The sequence below is a fragment of the Amblyraja radiata genome, chromosome 14 (genome assembly GCF_010909765.2).
Source record: "Amblyraja radiata isolate CabotCenter1 chromosome 14, sAmbRad1.1.pri, whole genome shotgun sequence".
NCBI lineage: Eukaryota > Metazoa > Chordata > Chondrichthyes > Rajiformes > Rajidae > Amblyraja > Amblyraja radiata.
In genome coordinates this window covers 49,530,032-49,544,193 of record NC_045969.1, presented here as the reverse complement: position 1 = coordinate 49,544,193, position 14,162 = coordinate 49,530,032, and the positions used below count along the sequence as shown (strand labels likewise).

The 14,162-nt window shown below is 43.7% G+C and overlaps 1 protein-coding gene across 9 annotated transcripts in view; it reads right to left on the bottom strand.

Moving 5' to 3' along the window:
- The window catches only part of msl3 (MSL complex subunit 3), a 46,967-nt gene extending 33,855 nt beyond the window's left edge, over positions 1-13,112 (bottom strand). For 2 of the 9 annotated variants that reach the window (XM_033033319.1, XM_033033323.1), the window contains exons 1-2: positions 12,143-12,473; positions 9,586-9,668 (exon numbers count right to left, since the gene is read on the bottom strand). In XM_033033319.1, the coding sequence (XP_032889210.1) occupies positions 9,586-9,668; positions 12,143-12,241 (182 nt within the window). In that variant the 5' untranslated portion in view covers positions 12,242-12,473. The other 7 variants (XR_004414056.1, XM_033033325.1, XM_033033318.1 and 4 more) reach the window with 7 other exon arrangements.
- Positions 13,113-14,162: the final 1,050 nt, after the last annotated feature.

Below are 14,162 nucleotides of genomic sequence, written 5' to 3'. Positions count from 1 at the left end.
GGATGATGCCAGAGATACCACTGCCTGTGGGCTCCTTGGAGCAGGGAGAGGGTGATCAAGGTGGATTTGAGATTGCCTCCCCAGTAGCTGTTGCCTCCCCAATAGCCTCAGCAGACGATAACATAAAGGGAAGATGGCAGAAGGTAAGGCCATATAACTTCAACAGGGAACAAGAGGGGGAACTGGTGGAGTGGTACCAATGCAATGAGATTCTCTATGACAAATCCAGAGAGGATTATAGAAATAGGGAGAGAAAGCGCAACCTGCTGGAGACGAAGGCTGCGGAGTATCCCGGGTGCTCAGGTGAGTATCTATAACAATATATTAGTTTATGTACAGGAGAACAATTTAATGTTATCCATGATTTAAAAACATACAATGCTACAGATGTAAAAGTGCTGTTTTTGCAGTTACCTTTAATTTATCTTATATGTCTGTCTGTTCCCTGCAGCTGCAATGTAAAAGTAGTGGCAGACAGCTTTTACACCCTCTTTGTTTGAAGTAGGAATCATGTCTCTAAGAGCCATAAAATAAATTATGCATGAGGGCAGGCAATTTTCACTTGTAATGCTTGTCTTCAAAAAGGCCATCTGTATTTACCAACTTGTGCTCTGTTATCCAAGAAGAACAAGAAATAGCACATTAAATGCGGAGGGCATGCTCTTAAACAGGCCTCTCTTTACTGACCAAAACCTTAATTTAACGGAATAGATCCAATGCTTGAAGTTCTATTTAATTCCAGCACTCTACTTTAATGCAGATGACCAACTTTTGCAATGGTTCGCTAACCAGAGGACCATTTACGGAAAAATCACCGCACTTGGGACCAGATCAGGGTCAGCTGGAAACAGACAGACAGAGAGGAATAGGTGGATAGAGGAGAGGTGGCGTTTCCTATCAGGGCATATTGTGCGTGCAGTGACCAGGACTAGCGCACCCAAGGTACTTTTATTACAACAAATTTTTGAGGTCTTGAGGCTCTGGACACTATGTGTAAATGACTTCATGTAATTCCTACAGGAAAAACACATAATTGAACAGGCGTTGGATGATCCTCTGGAAGGGACATCCACACCGAGCCCATCCACCAGCCAACAGCACCGCAGTAGGCACAGTGCAAGCATCGACCTCACCACACCCGGAGGTGCTGAAGAAGGGACAGATGTAGACAGCATTAGTAGTGTGAGTATATAAACTTGATGCTTATTGGACAATGCACCCACCCAGCATTTTGCTGATTTTTATATTTGCGCTCTGAATTTTCAGCTCCATAAAACTATTCGAGACTGCGAAAGATTGTTGGAGGAAGGACGCGTGACACCAATGGGCTTCACGCACAGGACATTCGACTTCTGTCACTCAATGATGGAAGATGAAATAAGTGATGGTCAATGGGATTTTGCATGGCATATGATAAATGGGGCGATCACTTATAGAAATAACAAGGTATAGATCTATTCTTAAAATTCTTCCCTTCATTCAGCGTCTCTGTTAAAACTCTTTATTTTTCACATCATAAAGCAACATAGTTTTAATGTGTGGTGTTGTCTGTGCAGTTAATGGAAGCACGTGCACCTGAGGCGCAGCGTCCACTGGTTCCTCAGCCTCGCCAGCCTCACTTCTATGGCCAGGTATTAACAAATATATGTGCGCTTCCCTAACTTGATTCATAATCTGTGTTTTTTTTATACATTGACTAATACATAACTCTGTGATTCTAAAGTACACAGACAGGCCCTATGGATTGCCGCGTGCAATGGGGGGACATCCACCATTCCGTGCTGAACAGGTAAACTATTGTGTTTAATGCAATATAAATTAAAAAATAAACATTAGCATCCGCATATGAACAACAACTTATTCATGTTGTGTTAATGAGATTCAAGAGAAGAACTCTGATCTTCAAAGGGAACTTTAATGAAAGGTCCCGCAATTGTAAGGTCCGTGAGAAATTTTTCACATGTACTTCTTAATTTCCTTCTAGAGAAACTCACCATCACCTCTGATGTTTGCAGAGCTGCAGCCTGCTCGAAATCCACCTTTGCCTGTTATTCACGGAGAGGTCCGTGCACAAAGTCCTTTTCAAGAAAGGGCAGAAGGTTGCGCTGACATCAACTACCCCAGTTAACCCTCGGAAGCTGAGAATATTTTTTGTGGTGTTTCAAATAACAGTTTGAGTTTTAGTTTATTTTATTTCTTGGCCACTCACCATTTGGTGTGACATCTATAGTCCTTTGTAAATGTCTGTATGTTAATTTATGTGTCCTTTACTCTTGTTCATTTTTTTTTCTGTTGGTGGCTCCACATTTTATTATATCCTGAAGTGTGATAAAGCTTTTACCTCAGCATTTTGATTGTCATTGCTTGTTTACCTCACTGCTAAATAAATTTATTTTTTACTATCAGCTTGATGTCTGCAAATCGTCATTAATACATCACTACAAGATGAATGTCTCTAATGTTATAATCCCTCTCATGCTGAAACACAAAATACCTTAATGGAGGTGATATAATCACATTTTCACTCATTTACATTTTTGAGTGTGCAGGACCCTGAAATGTTCAGCTATTTAAACGTGTTCTTCACCTCTTGGTAGAAAATGAAATAAGACAATCAGCACGGTAAATGTGATACAAAGTCTTTATCCCTATTTGACAATATAAGAAGACAAATTCTGTCACATATTGAGAGGAGATGCATCACACAAAACATTTGTCTGTAAAAGGGCCTCGCAAACACGAAATACAACAAATGAGGCACGCGAGATTATTTAAAACACATTATATCCATCAACCTCCGCTACAAGCGTGAATTCAGGCATTTAAAGGGACAATGCAATGTTCTAAACGGCAGGTTTTGCGGACGAACATCTTATAGGAAGCACTTTTCAGAGGACAACACTAGGAAGTCAGCTTATAACATGCAATAGTGTTCCTGTGGTCGGCTACCCATCAATATAGCTGTCCTGCCACGGCACACTCCCCAATTGTGAATTGTAGTAAGCGCAGAGATGGTCTCTTTGCTATTTCACACTGGATGTGCCCGAGTTACCTTTCAAACGCTGCAGTGAGACCATTTTCAACTTGTTCGCACCACTTCTCCAAGCACCTAGTGTTACTTCCCGTGTCACTGTCCACTATGTCACCGTCCTGGATGGATGTTGCTGATCCAGCAGCTGCACCTCTCATTCGGATCAGGTTGTGCAGAACACATGCTGCATATACTATACTCTCCACATTCTTGGGCCTCTGCTCCATTGTCTTGAGCAAGCATCTAAATCTGTTTGCCAAGATGCCAAAATAATTTTCTACTACCCTCCTGGCCCTTGACAGCCTGTAATTGAAGATCCTCTGTTCCCTAGTTAGATTCCTCTGTGGATATGGCTTCATAATCCAGGGCCGTAGTGCAAAGGCTTCATCAGCAACCATCGCATATGGGATGTCCGGGCTGTCTTCTCCTGACAGAGGTTCTGGATCAGGCATGCCTGCTGTTCCACCTTCCATTTTCTTTCCAAGCCAGGTTTCTTTCCAAATCCGGCCATCACCAACACTTCCAGGTGTGCCCACATCCACATACAGGAAGTTGTAGTTATAATCAACCACCGCCATGAGTACAATTGAGTGGAATTTCTTGTAATTGAAATAATTTGAGCCACCTCCGGGTGGTTTACGAATTGCCACATGCTTGCCATCCAAAGCCCCACATGTGTGAGCAAAGTTCCACCTGTTTTCAAACCCCAGTGCAACTCTCTTCCACGCATCTGGTGTACTGGGGCATTCCATCACTTCAGCTGAATAAAATTGGATGATCGCCTCACAGGTTTCTCGGACAATACCACAGATGCTGTTGGTGGCGACAAGAAAGTTGTAAGATAGACTTTTATAAGAATCGCCTGAGGCCAAGTAGCGGAGGGTGATTGCTATGCGCAACCCTGGTTCCAGTGCCTTTCTCATTACAGTGTCAGTCTTCTTCAGCAGAGGTCCCAAATTATTCTTTAACTCATTAAAGAGCTCGGGTGAAATTCTGACAAAGTTTTTGAATGCACTTTTATCCTCTTCGCACAGCACATTAAGCAGTTGCTCATATTGTCCAAATTGAGGTCTCCGTTGAAACATGGGCTTAACCCAGTGAGACTTCCTCTTAATTCTCTTTTTAATTAATCTCACCCTTCTGCCTTCACGCAAGCGTTTTCGATGCACATGTTGCGCTAATGCATACAGCGCGTCAATGAAAATAACAACCAGCCTGTACTCGAACCAACTTGGTATAGGCATGTCTGCAAATGAGCCAATTCTTTGAACGGAGGATATTTATATAGTGTGTGAAAAAAAGTGACATCATTTGTGCCACGTGATTAACTACACTACAGTTCACGATGTTCATTCACGATTAACGGGAAAGATCGGGAGACGGACAAGTCACTCGCACAAATGACAGAATTGCCGAGTACCGTGGGAACTCTTTATCTACCCCCCGTTATATCGTGCGGAACACGTGCTGGACCACGACCACTTCACTCTGGTGACATCTTGCGTCAGGTCGCACCGTGAGAACCGGCCATCAGGCTCCCATGCTCCAGATAAAACAATCCAAGTTTGTCCAACCTCTACTTGTAGTCCTGGTAAACATCTCCTTCACCCTCTCCAAAGCCTCCATATCATCCATTTAATGGGGCAACCAGAACTGCACACAATACTCCTAATGTGGCTTAACCAAGTCCTGTAAAGCTATAACATGACGTAGTTTAGTTTATTGTCATGTGTACCGAGGTACAGTGAAAACTTTTGTTGCGTGCTAACCAGTCAATGGAAAGACCACCACAATAATTCAGCACCAACTTCGATGGACTGGTCATGTCATCCACATGTCCAACACGCATCTCCCTAAACAAATCCTGTACTCTCAATTGAAGGAAGGTCGGCGAGCCAAAGAAACGCTTCAAGGGCAACATCAAGAACAGTCAGAAGAAATTCCACATCACATCGAGCAACTGGGAGCACATTGCACTGGACAGGCGCTCCTGGAGGAAATCCACGCAGGAAGGAGCTGCACGTCAAGGCCAGTCTCCACTGCCCACGTTGCACCAAGGTGTGTGGATCGCAGATCGGCCTCTACAGACGTCTGCAGACCCACAAGTAGACAACCCTATGGAGAGGAGATGACAGTCATACTCGTTTCGAGTGACCGCCGAAGATGATGATGGACAAGTATACCATACACCTTTGTTACTACATTTTCTACTTGCATTGCTACTGTCAGGAAGCAAAGAGCTTGGACCCTAAACTCTCGGTATACATCAATGCTGTGACAGGTCTTGTCATTAACTATATACTTTTCCCTTACATTTGACCTCCTAAAGTGCAAGCTCGCACTAGCTCAGATTAAACTCCATCAGCCATTTCTCTGGCCATTTCTGCAGCTGATCTATATCCTGCTGTACACTTTTACAGCCTTCCTTACTGTAAACTAATGCTTCCATCTCTCAAAGGTTTGAGGTTATGACAAAGTGAAACAAAAAGATTTAAAGAAAATACAAACCATTGTACAATGATAAAGCAGATATGAACTCTGGTTCAAACATATGGCAAGGAAAGTGATCAGTTTGCAATATAAAAACATCTCCAAGTATATACCTTGGTTGAATGCGAAAGTGCTTAGAAAATCCAAACATAACCAATTCATGCATAGAATGAGTCAAAACCCATTTGTATGCATTATTTCAATGAAGGCCTTGCAAGATCCATGTAATTCAGAAAATGAAGAACACATGCCATTAATATAATTTGTTTGAGATATGCCAAACAGAAGTTGTGTAGCTCCTGGCTCTTTATGTCCAATTTCTTATCATAACACCTCTGATCGGTATTTAGAAGAATACAGCAACAAGTACAATGTATACACACCAGCATTATTTTAGATTATATCAAAGCAATAAATGTTCGAAATACACCAAGAGTTTACATTTCTTTCTTGTATAATTCCAAATAGATACAGGGCACTCAAAAGGAAATGCAACGGCATTAAGGACATGTTGAATAGAGAAGGAAATTAAGAGCAATATTTCTTTGCAGTAATAATGTGGCAAGAATCATTAAACAAAGCTTCTTCATGAATCACCAGAGGGAAAGATATGGTACACAAAAAGTTACAATAGGAATTAAAATTTGCATTTCAATTAGACATTCCCAAATAAAATGGTGAAAAGCCTGTTGAATCACTCAGGAAAACAGATTTAAACAAATCTGCAAATAATACAGCTTGGATTAAAGAGATGAAGATAGATCTTTGTTAAATGCTAATAAGGGAGTATTACTAGCAAGTGAACAAAATTAATTGTTACCTTTTCACTTACTGGGACGTGCACAATTTACAGATTGTATCAGAAAATAATGACACAAAAGCATAATACACCCAGAGTATGAAAAACATCATCGGGGAAACAACCTTAGCAATGTGCATCAGGACACAGCATTTACTAATGCATAAGTTGACACCAAAAAGCAGGGCATGGGGATTTCCAACATGACAAAGTAAACGATTAATTCTGGAGCTGGTCAACACCAGACACACATAATCAATAATGTACAATATCTGAAATTTCATCAACTTCAACATTTGGTAACTGATCTAGTAGGGTTTGTACACTAATGCATATAGAAGAAAAAGACAAGAACAAAAGCACACACACTTCTTTAAAACGTATTCCAGTGTTAATAAAGGATGGGGTTTTTTTTTTAAATGGTATATAATTCCGAATTAGCATTTTATTTAAACAAACTAAACCAATTTGCATGGCACCGATTTATCTTGTTGCTAATTCACTAATTTGTTTTACATTTTCAGTATTTTGTTTTGCTTGACTATTTCTCTTGTCTACAGGGAAAGGTTGGGCAGGCTAGGACTTTGTTCCTTGGAGCGCAGGGGTCTGGGATAAAGTTATAGGATTGTATAAAATCATGAGGGGAATAAATAGGATGAATGCAATCTCTTACCCAGGGTAGGGGAATCAAGAACCAGAGGACATAGTTTTAAGGTGAGAGAGGCAAAGTTTAATAGGAACCGGAGGTGCAACTTTTCACTGAGAGTGTAGTGGGTATGGAGTGAGCTGTCTCAGGAGGTAGTTGAGACAGGTACTATAACAGTATTTAAAAGACACTCGGACAATTACACAGATAGGAAACACTTAACAGGGATATGGCCAAACATGGGCATGGAACCAGCTTAGATGAGGCATCTTGGTTGGCACAGACGAGTTGAGCGAAAGGGCCAGTTTTCGTGCTGCATGACTTTATCAATATTTAATTTGGTGGATTTCCTTGTACATTTTACAATGTCCACCCTAATGCATTGTGATAGTTCTCCCTTTGATTCAAAATTCATTTTTGCTCTGATCATATCTCTCCAAAGTTTGGACTTATTGTTACATTAAAATAACAATAACACAGGTGCATCAGAACAAGGACAAACAGACTCAAGAACAGTTGCTTTCCAAAAGCCATAACCTCCCTGAACTCACACATGTACTGACTTCACAGCCTAACCCCCGGACTTCCATCTATCCACCTACTGTAATTTGTACTGTAACTGTAATTTTTGTATTTATTTTTTAAATATGTGCAATAACCCATACTGTATATAGGAATCCTATTTATTCACTCTATTCATCCAATGTCTTTTTATAGATATGTATATAGCGCCGCAGAACTGTGCACCTTATCCCCCCCCCCCCCCCCCCCTTTTGTTTTGTTTTTTGTTTTTTGCACTAATTACATGTCTGCACTGAGTGGGAGCTGCTTTTAATCTCATTGTACATGTGTATAGTGACAATAAAATGGCATTCATTCATTCATTCATAAAAGGAAATGTATAAAGCGAGTGACTGTTTAAAGTTTTCTGAAAGCTTCACAGTAAGAGTAGAATCCTCAAGTAACAAGCAATTGGGTACTATACAAGAATTTGTGGAATAGGTCACGGATTGCTTCTTAGTCACCTTCTTCAACTTAAATAAATGCAATTATAATGCTTTGACGGCAGAGATTTCCAAGGTGAAATGGAAAAATAAGATAGAAGACAGCTCAGTAGATGAACAGTGTCACATATTAAAATAGTTGGTGCATTACACTCAGTAAGAACATTTCCCAACTAGAAAGAGAAATTCCATGAGAAATAGGCGCAACTTGTCATTACAAAGGAGGTCAAGGATAATGTGTTGAAAAACAAGGCATACAACGTGGCAAGGGCTGGTGGTATGCCAGAGAAATTGGATGTTTTTGGAATCCAGCAGCGATAGTTCAAAAGATCGGAAAATAAACTTTTTGCAATACCAAATCAAGCAGAGTTATTGTGGATATATGAATTAGTCGGGCAGCTAAACAAAGCATGGGATCTCCAGAGAATGAGGGTGGTCAATTAATAACAGGAGACTAGGAAATGGCAAGTTTTGTTTTGCATCAGTCTTCACCATCAGAGTTGCTGAAAGAGCCTCAAAATAACATATAGGGTAAAGCACAGGAAATTGTAAAAAGACCAATCACAGGGGATAAAGTATGAGGAAAACAAAGGGCTAAAGCGGACAAATTGCCTAGAGCCAAAGGTCTGCACCCAAAGTGGTTAAAGGACGTAGCTGCAGAGATGGAGAACAGATGGAAATTCTTCGTAACTTACTACATTCCAGGGATCCAAAGACTAGAAAACAATCTCCCCTAAAAAGGGAAGACAACAGAAGACAGGTAACGACAGGTCGGTTTGTATAATATATAATATTGGCAAAATGCTAGAGTCAAAAATTAAATAATTAATCAATTAGAAAAATTGAATATAACCACTCCTAATCAATGCTATTTTGTGAAAGGTAAATTGTGCTCAACAGGTTTTGTCATATTCTTTGAGGATGTGACTGGAAAATTTGATATAGGTAACCCTGTGGATGTAATGTATTTAATTTCCAAAATATATTTGACACGGTGTCAATGAAGAGGCTGGTGCTAATTCGGTAGCAATAGGGAGGTTTTAGTGCAATTATGGCATTGATGAAACCAAACCTGGAAGTGTGCATAGTTTTGACATTTATCTAAAAAATGAACATTGTAGAATATGAGGCAGGCCAAAACTAAATTCACCAGATTCATTCTGGGGTTCAGTATTTTTCTACAAGACAGCGTTCAGGAATTAAGAAGGAGCTTTGTTGGAGTTCAGATGTCAGGAGATGACCTTATTTAATCATACAAGATTGCAATGGAGCTTGATAGAATTGAGGTCCGAATATTGAGGCCAGCATAGATCAGCCATGACCATATTGAACTTAGAGACAGGATAGAGGGGCCTTGTGGCTTTATCCTGCTCTCATTTTCTTGTGCCAAACCATCATATCTCTGCCATTCAGTGAGAAAGTGGCATGAACATTCTACACCACTGTGGCATGTTTAATCCTGCAACTCCATGTTTACTATACTCTATTTCATATTTATCATGTGCTGTTGCTTCATTTTTTTTTTTAGAAAATGGGCCAAACGTGCCAGAGCAACTTATGCATTAACAAACAGATGACAAGGTTTTCGTTTGAAAATACAAAAAAATTATCTTACCTTCTGTTCCAACCATTAAAATGAATCAGATATTCTGGGATTTTTCGGTCTTTCTCATCTCTACCAACTTCTACATCCACGATCTGTAAATTAGAAAATAATCAAAAAAGTGGAATTATTTTACATAGCAAGCAATTACCCTGAAACTTAAAGTGTTTCTCCCTTCATACAGATGCTGTCAGATTGGCTATTTCTACCATTTTGCTTTTGAAGCTCCATGTACAACTGCCGATTAAAGCAATCATCCTCATCCCTGTAGCCCAAGATCTGCTCCCCAAATCAGCATGGATTACAATTTTGTAAGCACAATATTCACTACTCATCGATTCTAAGAAATATGGAGAACAAAATCAATTAATATTTACTAACCTCAAGAAAGTCTGACTTTATCAATAGAGAAGGTCGAACATCTTTCACAAACATGATTGTCCAAGAAATTCATCACCATGTTATGACTGCAAGATTACAACATACGAGCTGCAGTCTTAACCAATGATCCTCAACACTGCCTATTCAACTGCAGACAAATGTTAAGCCAGATTCCATCCACTCCACAATAATTTTGACATTTCTCACTGTACAGTTGCACCATGTGTCCTTTGACCTTTTGCTGAAATGGAATGACCCTACACAAAGGAGACTGTTCAACCTATTTCAGAAACAAAAATCACCCCAACTTCAGTGAGATGCTATACTTAGGATTTGAGCATGTAAAGAATGGGCCTTATGCATAATAAGCAGGAAACAGAGATTTCTAGCCATGCAACTCTTTCCTCCAATATTAATAATCCATAATAACACATCTTTTCAAGTTGATGCTGGCGTGAGGAGGGATTGATTGTTAGCTGGGTGAAGTGACAATGGTTAGAGGAGAAAAGGAGGCAACTGGTTGTCAGATAAGGAGGTTGTGAAATGCAAAGCTGGAGGGAGGGGACAGGTGGAGGAAGAATAAAACGGAATTTGGGGCTCAGGGATGGAAGATGAGCATATGAAGGAGGGAAACGGGGCAGGGTGATGGGTGGGGGTTTAGGGGGAGCACCAGGAGATCGGGAGCACAAGGATGGGGGAAGGGATATTACTTGAAGTTGGAGATTCCAATGTGCAAGAACATTGCATTCGCCATCTTCCAATAATTCCCTCTTCCTCCTCTACTTGAGATGCCACCAAATCGATCTGGACAATCTACTGAAGGATCCCCACCAATCTGTGTGGCGTCATATCGCCAAGAGCTGCATGGGATAACCTAAGATTGAGGACTTAGGAAAGTCAAAATTGCTTTATTGATTGATACTTTATTGTCACGTGTACTTGGTACAGAGTAATTATTTGTTTGCATACAATATAAAAGCCTCTCTTCCTCATCACCCCCCCTGTCTTTCTGTTCTTGGTGGACCCCCGCACCGGGTCTATGCTTGTTCTTGATGGACCCCCGCACCGGGTCTATGCTTGTTCTTGGTGGACCCCACGCCGGGTCTATCCTTGATCTTGGTGGACCCCACGCCGGGTCTCTCTTTTAGTCTTTGTTCTTTGCGGCGTGCCCTTGACCGACCACCGGGACTCCCGTGCCCCGTCCTCGGTCGACGGGCGGCACTCACACGGTGGACAGCTAGCTCTCCGACAGCCTTCCTCACTCGGCGACATACCTGCTCGCTCGGCTGCCAGGCCCGTCCTTGTTCCCGGCGGCAGCCGCTGGCCGAGTCGTCTTTCTCGGCTCCGTGCCGGCGGCTGGGTTGGCTCCAGGCAGCACGGCTGCACATCCTCTCCGGGAGCCCCCCCTTCTGCACTGCCGCAGCGCTCACCGGGAACTGCCTCCTTAGCAAATACTCGCAATGGGAATGTTGCGGACTCTGTTTCAGAGAGATATTATGCCTTTCGCCCAGCTCTAAAGACTCAGCCCTCCAGTCTGCGGTTTTCTGGATCCATCACTTGGACCGGACACCATCAACAGGAAAAGGGAGAAGCAGTGTCATCTGCCGCATAGTGCTGGGACATGGATGTCTTGTCCAACTCCAGCTTCCCCCACCTGAACCATCTATCAGTGAAGACCTGTTCCTCTCAAGGGAATTCATCTCCAACATCATGACAGCAGTCTGGATCCTGCCACAGGCAGCCGTTCAGCGAGCACTTGATTATATCGAGCGACGGAGGAGAAACTTTACAAATGCTTGGACTTGAGAGAATGGGCGATGCCAGCCCAGCCCTCTGAGTGGGCGCACCTCCCGCCTCCCGCAGATCACTACATCCCAGGAATATCTACAACACCCGACATATCACCACAGAATCCTCCCTCCCTCCACCCACCCCACCCCGGGCTTGGCCTCCCTCTCTCCCTGGCCTCCCTCCCTCCCACCCCGGGCTGGGCCTGGCCTCCCTCCTCCGGGCCTGTCCTCCCTCCCCCGGGCCTATCCTCCGTCCCACCCCGGGCTGGGCCTGGCCTCCCTCCCCGGGCCTGTCCTCCCTCCCCCGGGCTGGGCCTCCCTCCCCCGCCCCCGGTATTCCCCGTCCCCGGACTCGGCTGCCAGCCTCGGGCTGTTCCGCCACCTAACCGGGCCCCTACCTTGGCGTCATATAAAACCTTGGCTTTAGTCGGGTCTGGCTCGAAGCAGAGAACTCGTTCTCCTTTACGGAATTTTAATTTCATTCCCCGCGTGTTCATCTGGTCATGGTGGAGCTTGAGCAGCAGCCGCCAGCCCCCTCCCTCCCTCTCTCGCCGCGACCGCAACCACCCGGCACCTCCCCGAACTCTGTCCCAGCACCCACACACTCACTCACTCATTGACGCACTCACTCACGGAGACACACAGACACACTCACAGAGAGACACTCACTCACAGACACTCACGGAGCCAGACACACACTCACTCACTCAGACACTCACTCACTCACTCAGACACTCACTCAGATACACGCATTCAGACACACACACTCACAGCCACACAACTCATAGACACACACAAAGAGACACACACACACTCTCAGACACACTCAGAAACAGAGACACCCACTCAGACACGCTGAGATACACACAGGCACAGACGCTCAGAGACACACGCACACACAGACGGACAGACCCTGCGCGGCTCCTACCAGGCTGGCTGCGGTGACCAGCCTCTGTGCAGACGGGCTGTGTGTGTATATGCGGGTGGGTGTGTTTGTGTATGCGAGTGGGGGTGGGGTGTGTGTATGCGTGTGGGGGTGTGTGTATGCGGGTGGGGGTGTGTGTATGTGTATGTGTGTGTGTATGCGTGTGTGTGTGTGTGTATGTATGCGTGTGGGGGTGTATGCGGGTGTGTGTATGTGGGTGGGGGTGTGTGTATGCGGGTGTGTGTATGCGGGTGTGTGTGTGTGTGTGTGTGCGTGTGGGGGTGTATGCATGTGGTGGGGGGGGGGGGTGTACGGTGTCTCAGTGGGGATTCCTCACGGCTCTCGGGTCTTTGCCGGCGGCCGCCTCGCTGCTCGGGGGCTGTAGTCCATTGTCTCCTCACGGCGGCGGCTAATTGGATGGAGTGGGAACTACAACTCCCGGCGAGCACTGCGTCGGGAGCACGAAGTACTTCCGGCGGCGGCGGAAACGCGCTGCGACTCCTTCGTTGGCGAAACGCTCGAGTACCTTTGGGCGAAACCGTTGGATATTCCCACCTCCGCTCAGTCCGCCGGGGCCTACCTGATCTCCAAACACTTTAACCCCCTCCCATTCCCACACTGACCTTTCTGTCCTGGGCCTCCTCCATTGTCAGTGATGCCACACGCAAATTGGAGGAACAGCTGCACAGCATCTTATATTTCACTTGAGCAGCTCATAACCCAGCAATATGAACATTGACTTCTCTAACTTCAAGCAACCCTTGCTTTCCCTCTCACTCCATCCATCCCTCCCCATCCTGATTCTCCGACTAGTTTCACCGTCCTCATGATTAGTTTTACTGTTTGTGTGCTTCGTTGTCAACTTCCCCTCAGCCAACAATGAACCATTCTGCATTTCCTTGAACAACGTCTGCTTTGAACTGTCCTTTTTCACACCTTACCCATTCAATATCTATTTTCTCCCTCTCCCCTTATGTCCACTGCATCTATATGTAGACCAGTATGTCATTTTAATTTTGTCCCTGGACAGCTGTAACTAACTAAACATCTTCACTTCTAGAGTTTTATTTTAAATCCCACCATTGATATATCATTCAGTATCCTTTAATTGAACCAGCACAATGAACATTTTATGTGCCTATAAAGCTGCAGCATGTAACAATTTTATTGTTTTGATTCATATCCAGTAAACATAACGCATCAACACTACTATTTCATCCAGATTTTATTATTACTGTTGGCAGGATAGAACCTGAGTTGTCGGACAGCTCCAGCAACTCGGGTTCAATCCTGACCTCTTGCAATCTGTGAGAAGGTTTTGCATTCTCCCTTTGACCGTCTGAAGAAGGTTTCCGACCCAAAATGTCACCTATTCTTTTTCTCCAGTGATGCTGCTTGACCTGAATTACACCAATATTTTGTGTCTATCTTTGGTATAAACCAGCATATGCAGTTCCTTCCTACACACTCCCCTTTGACCACATAGGTTTCTT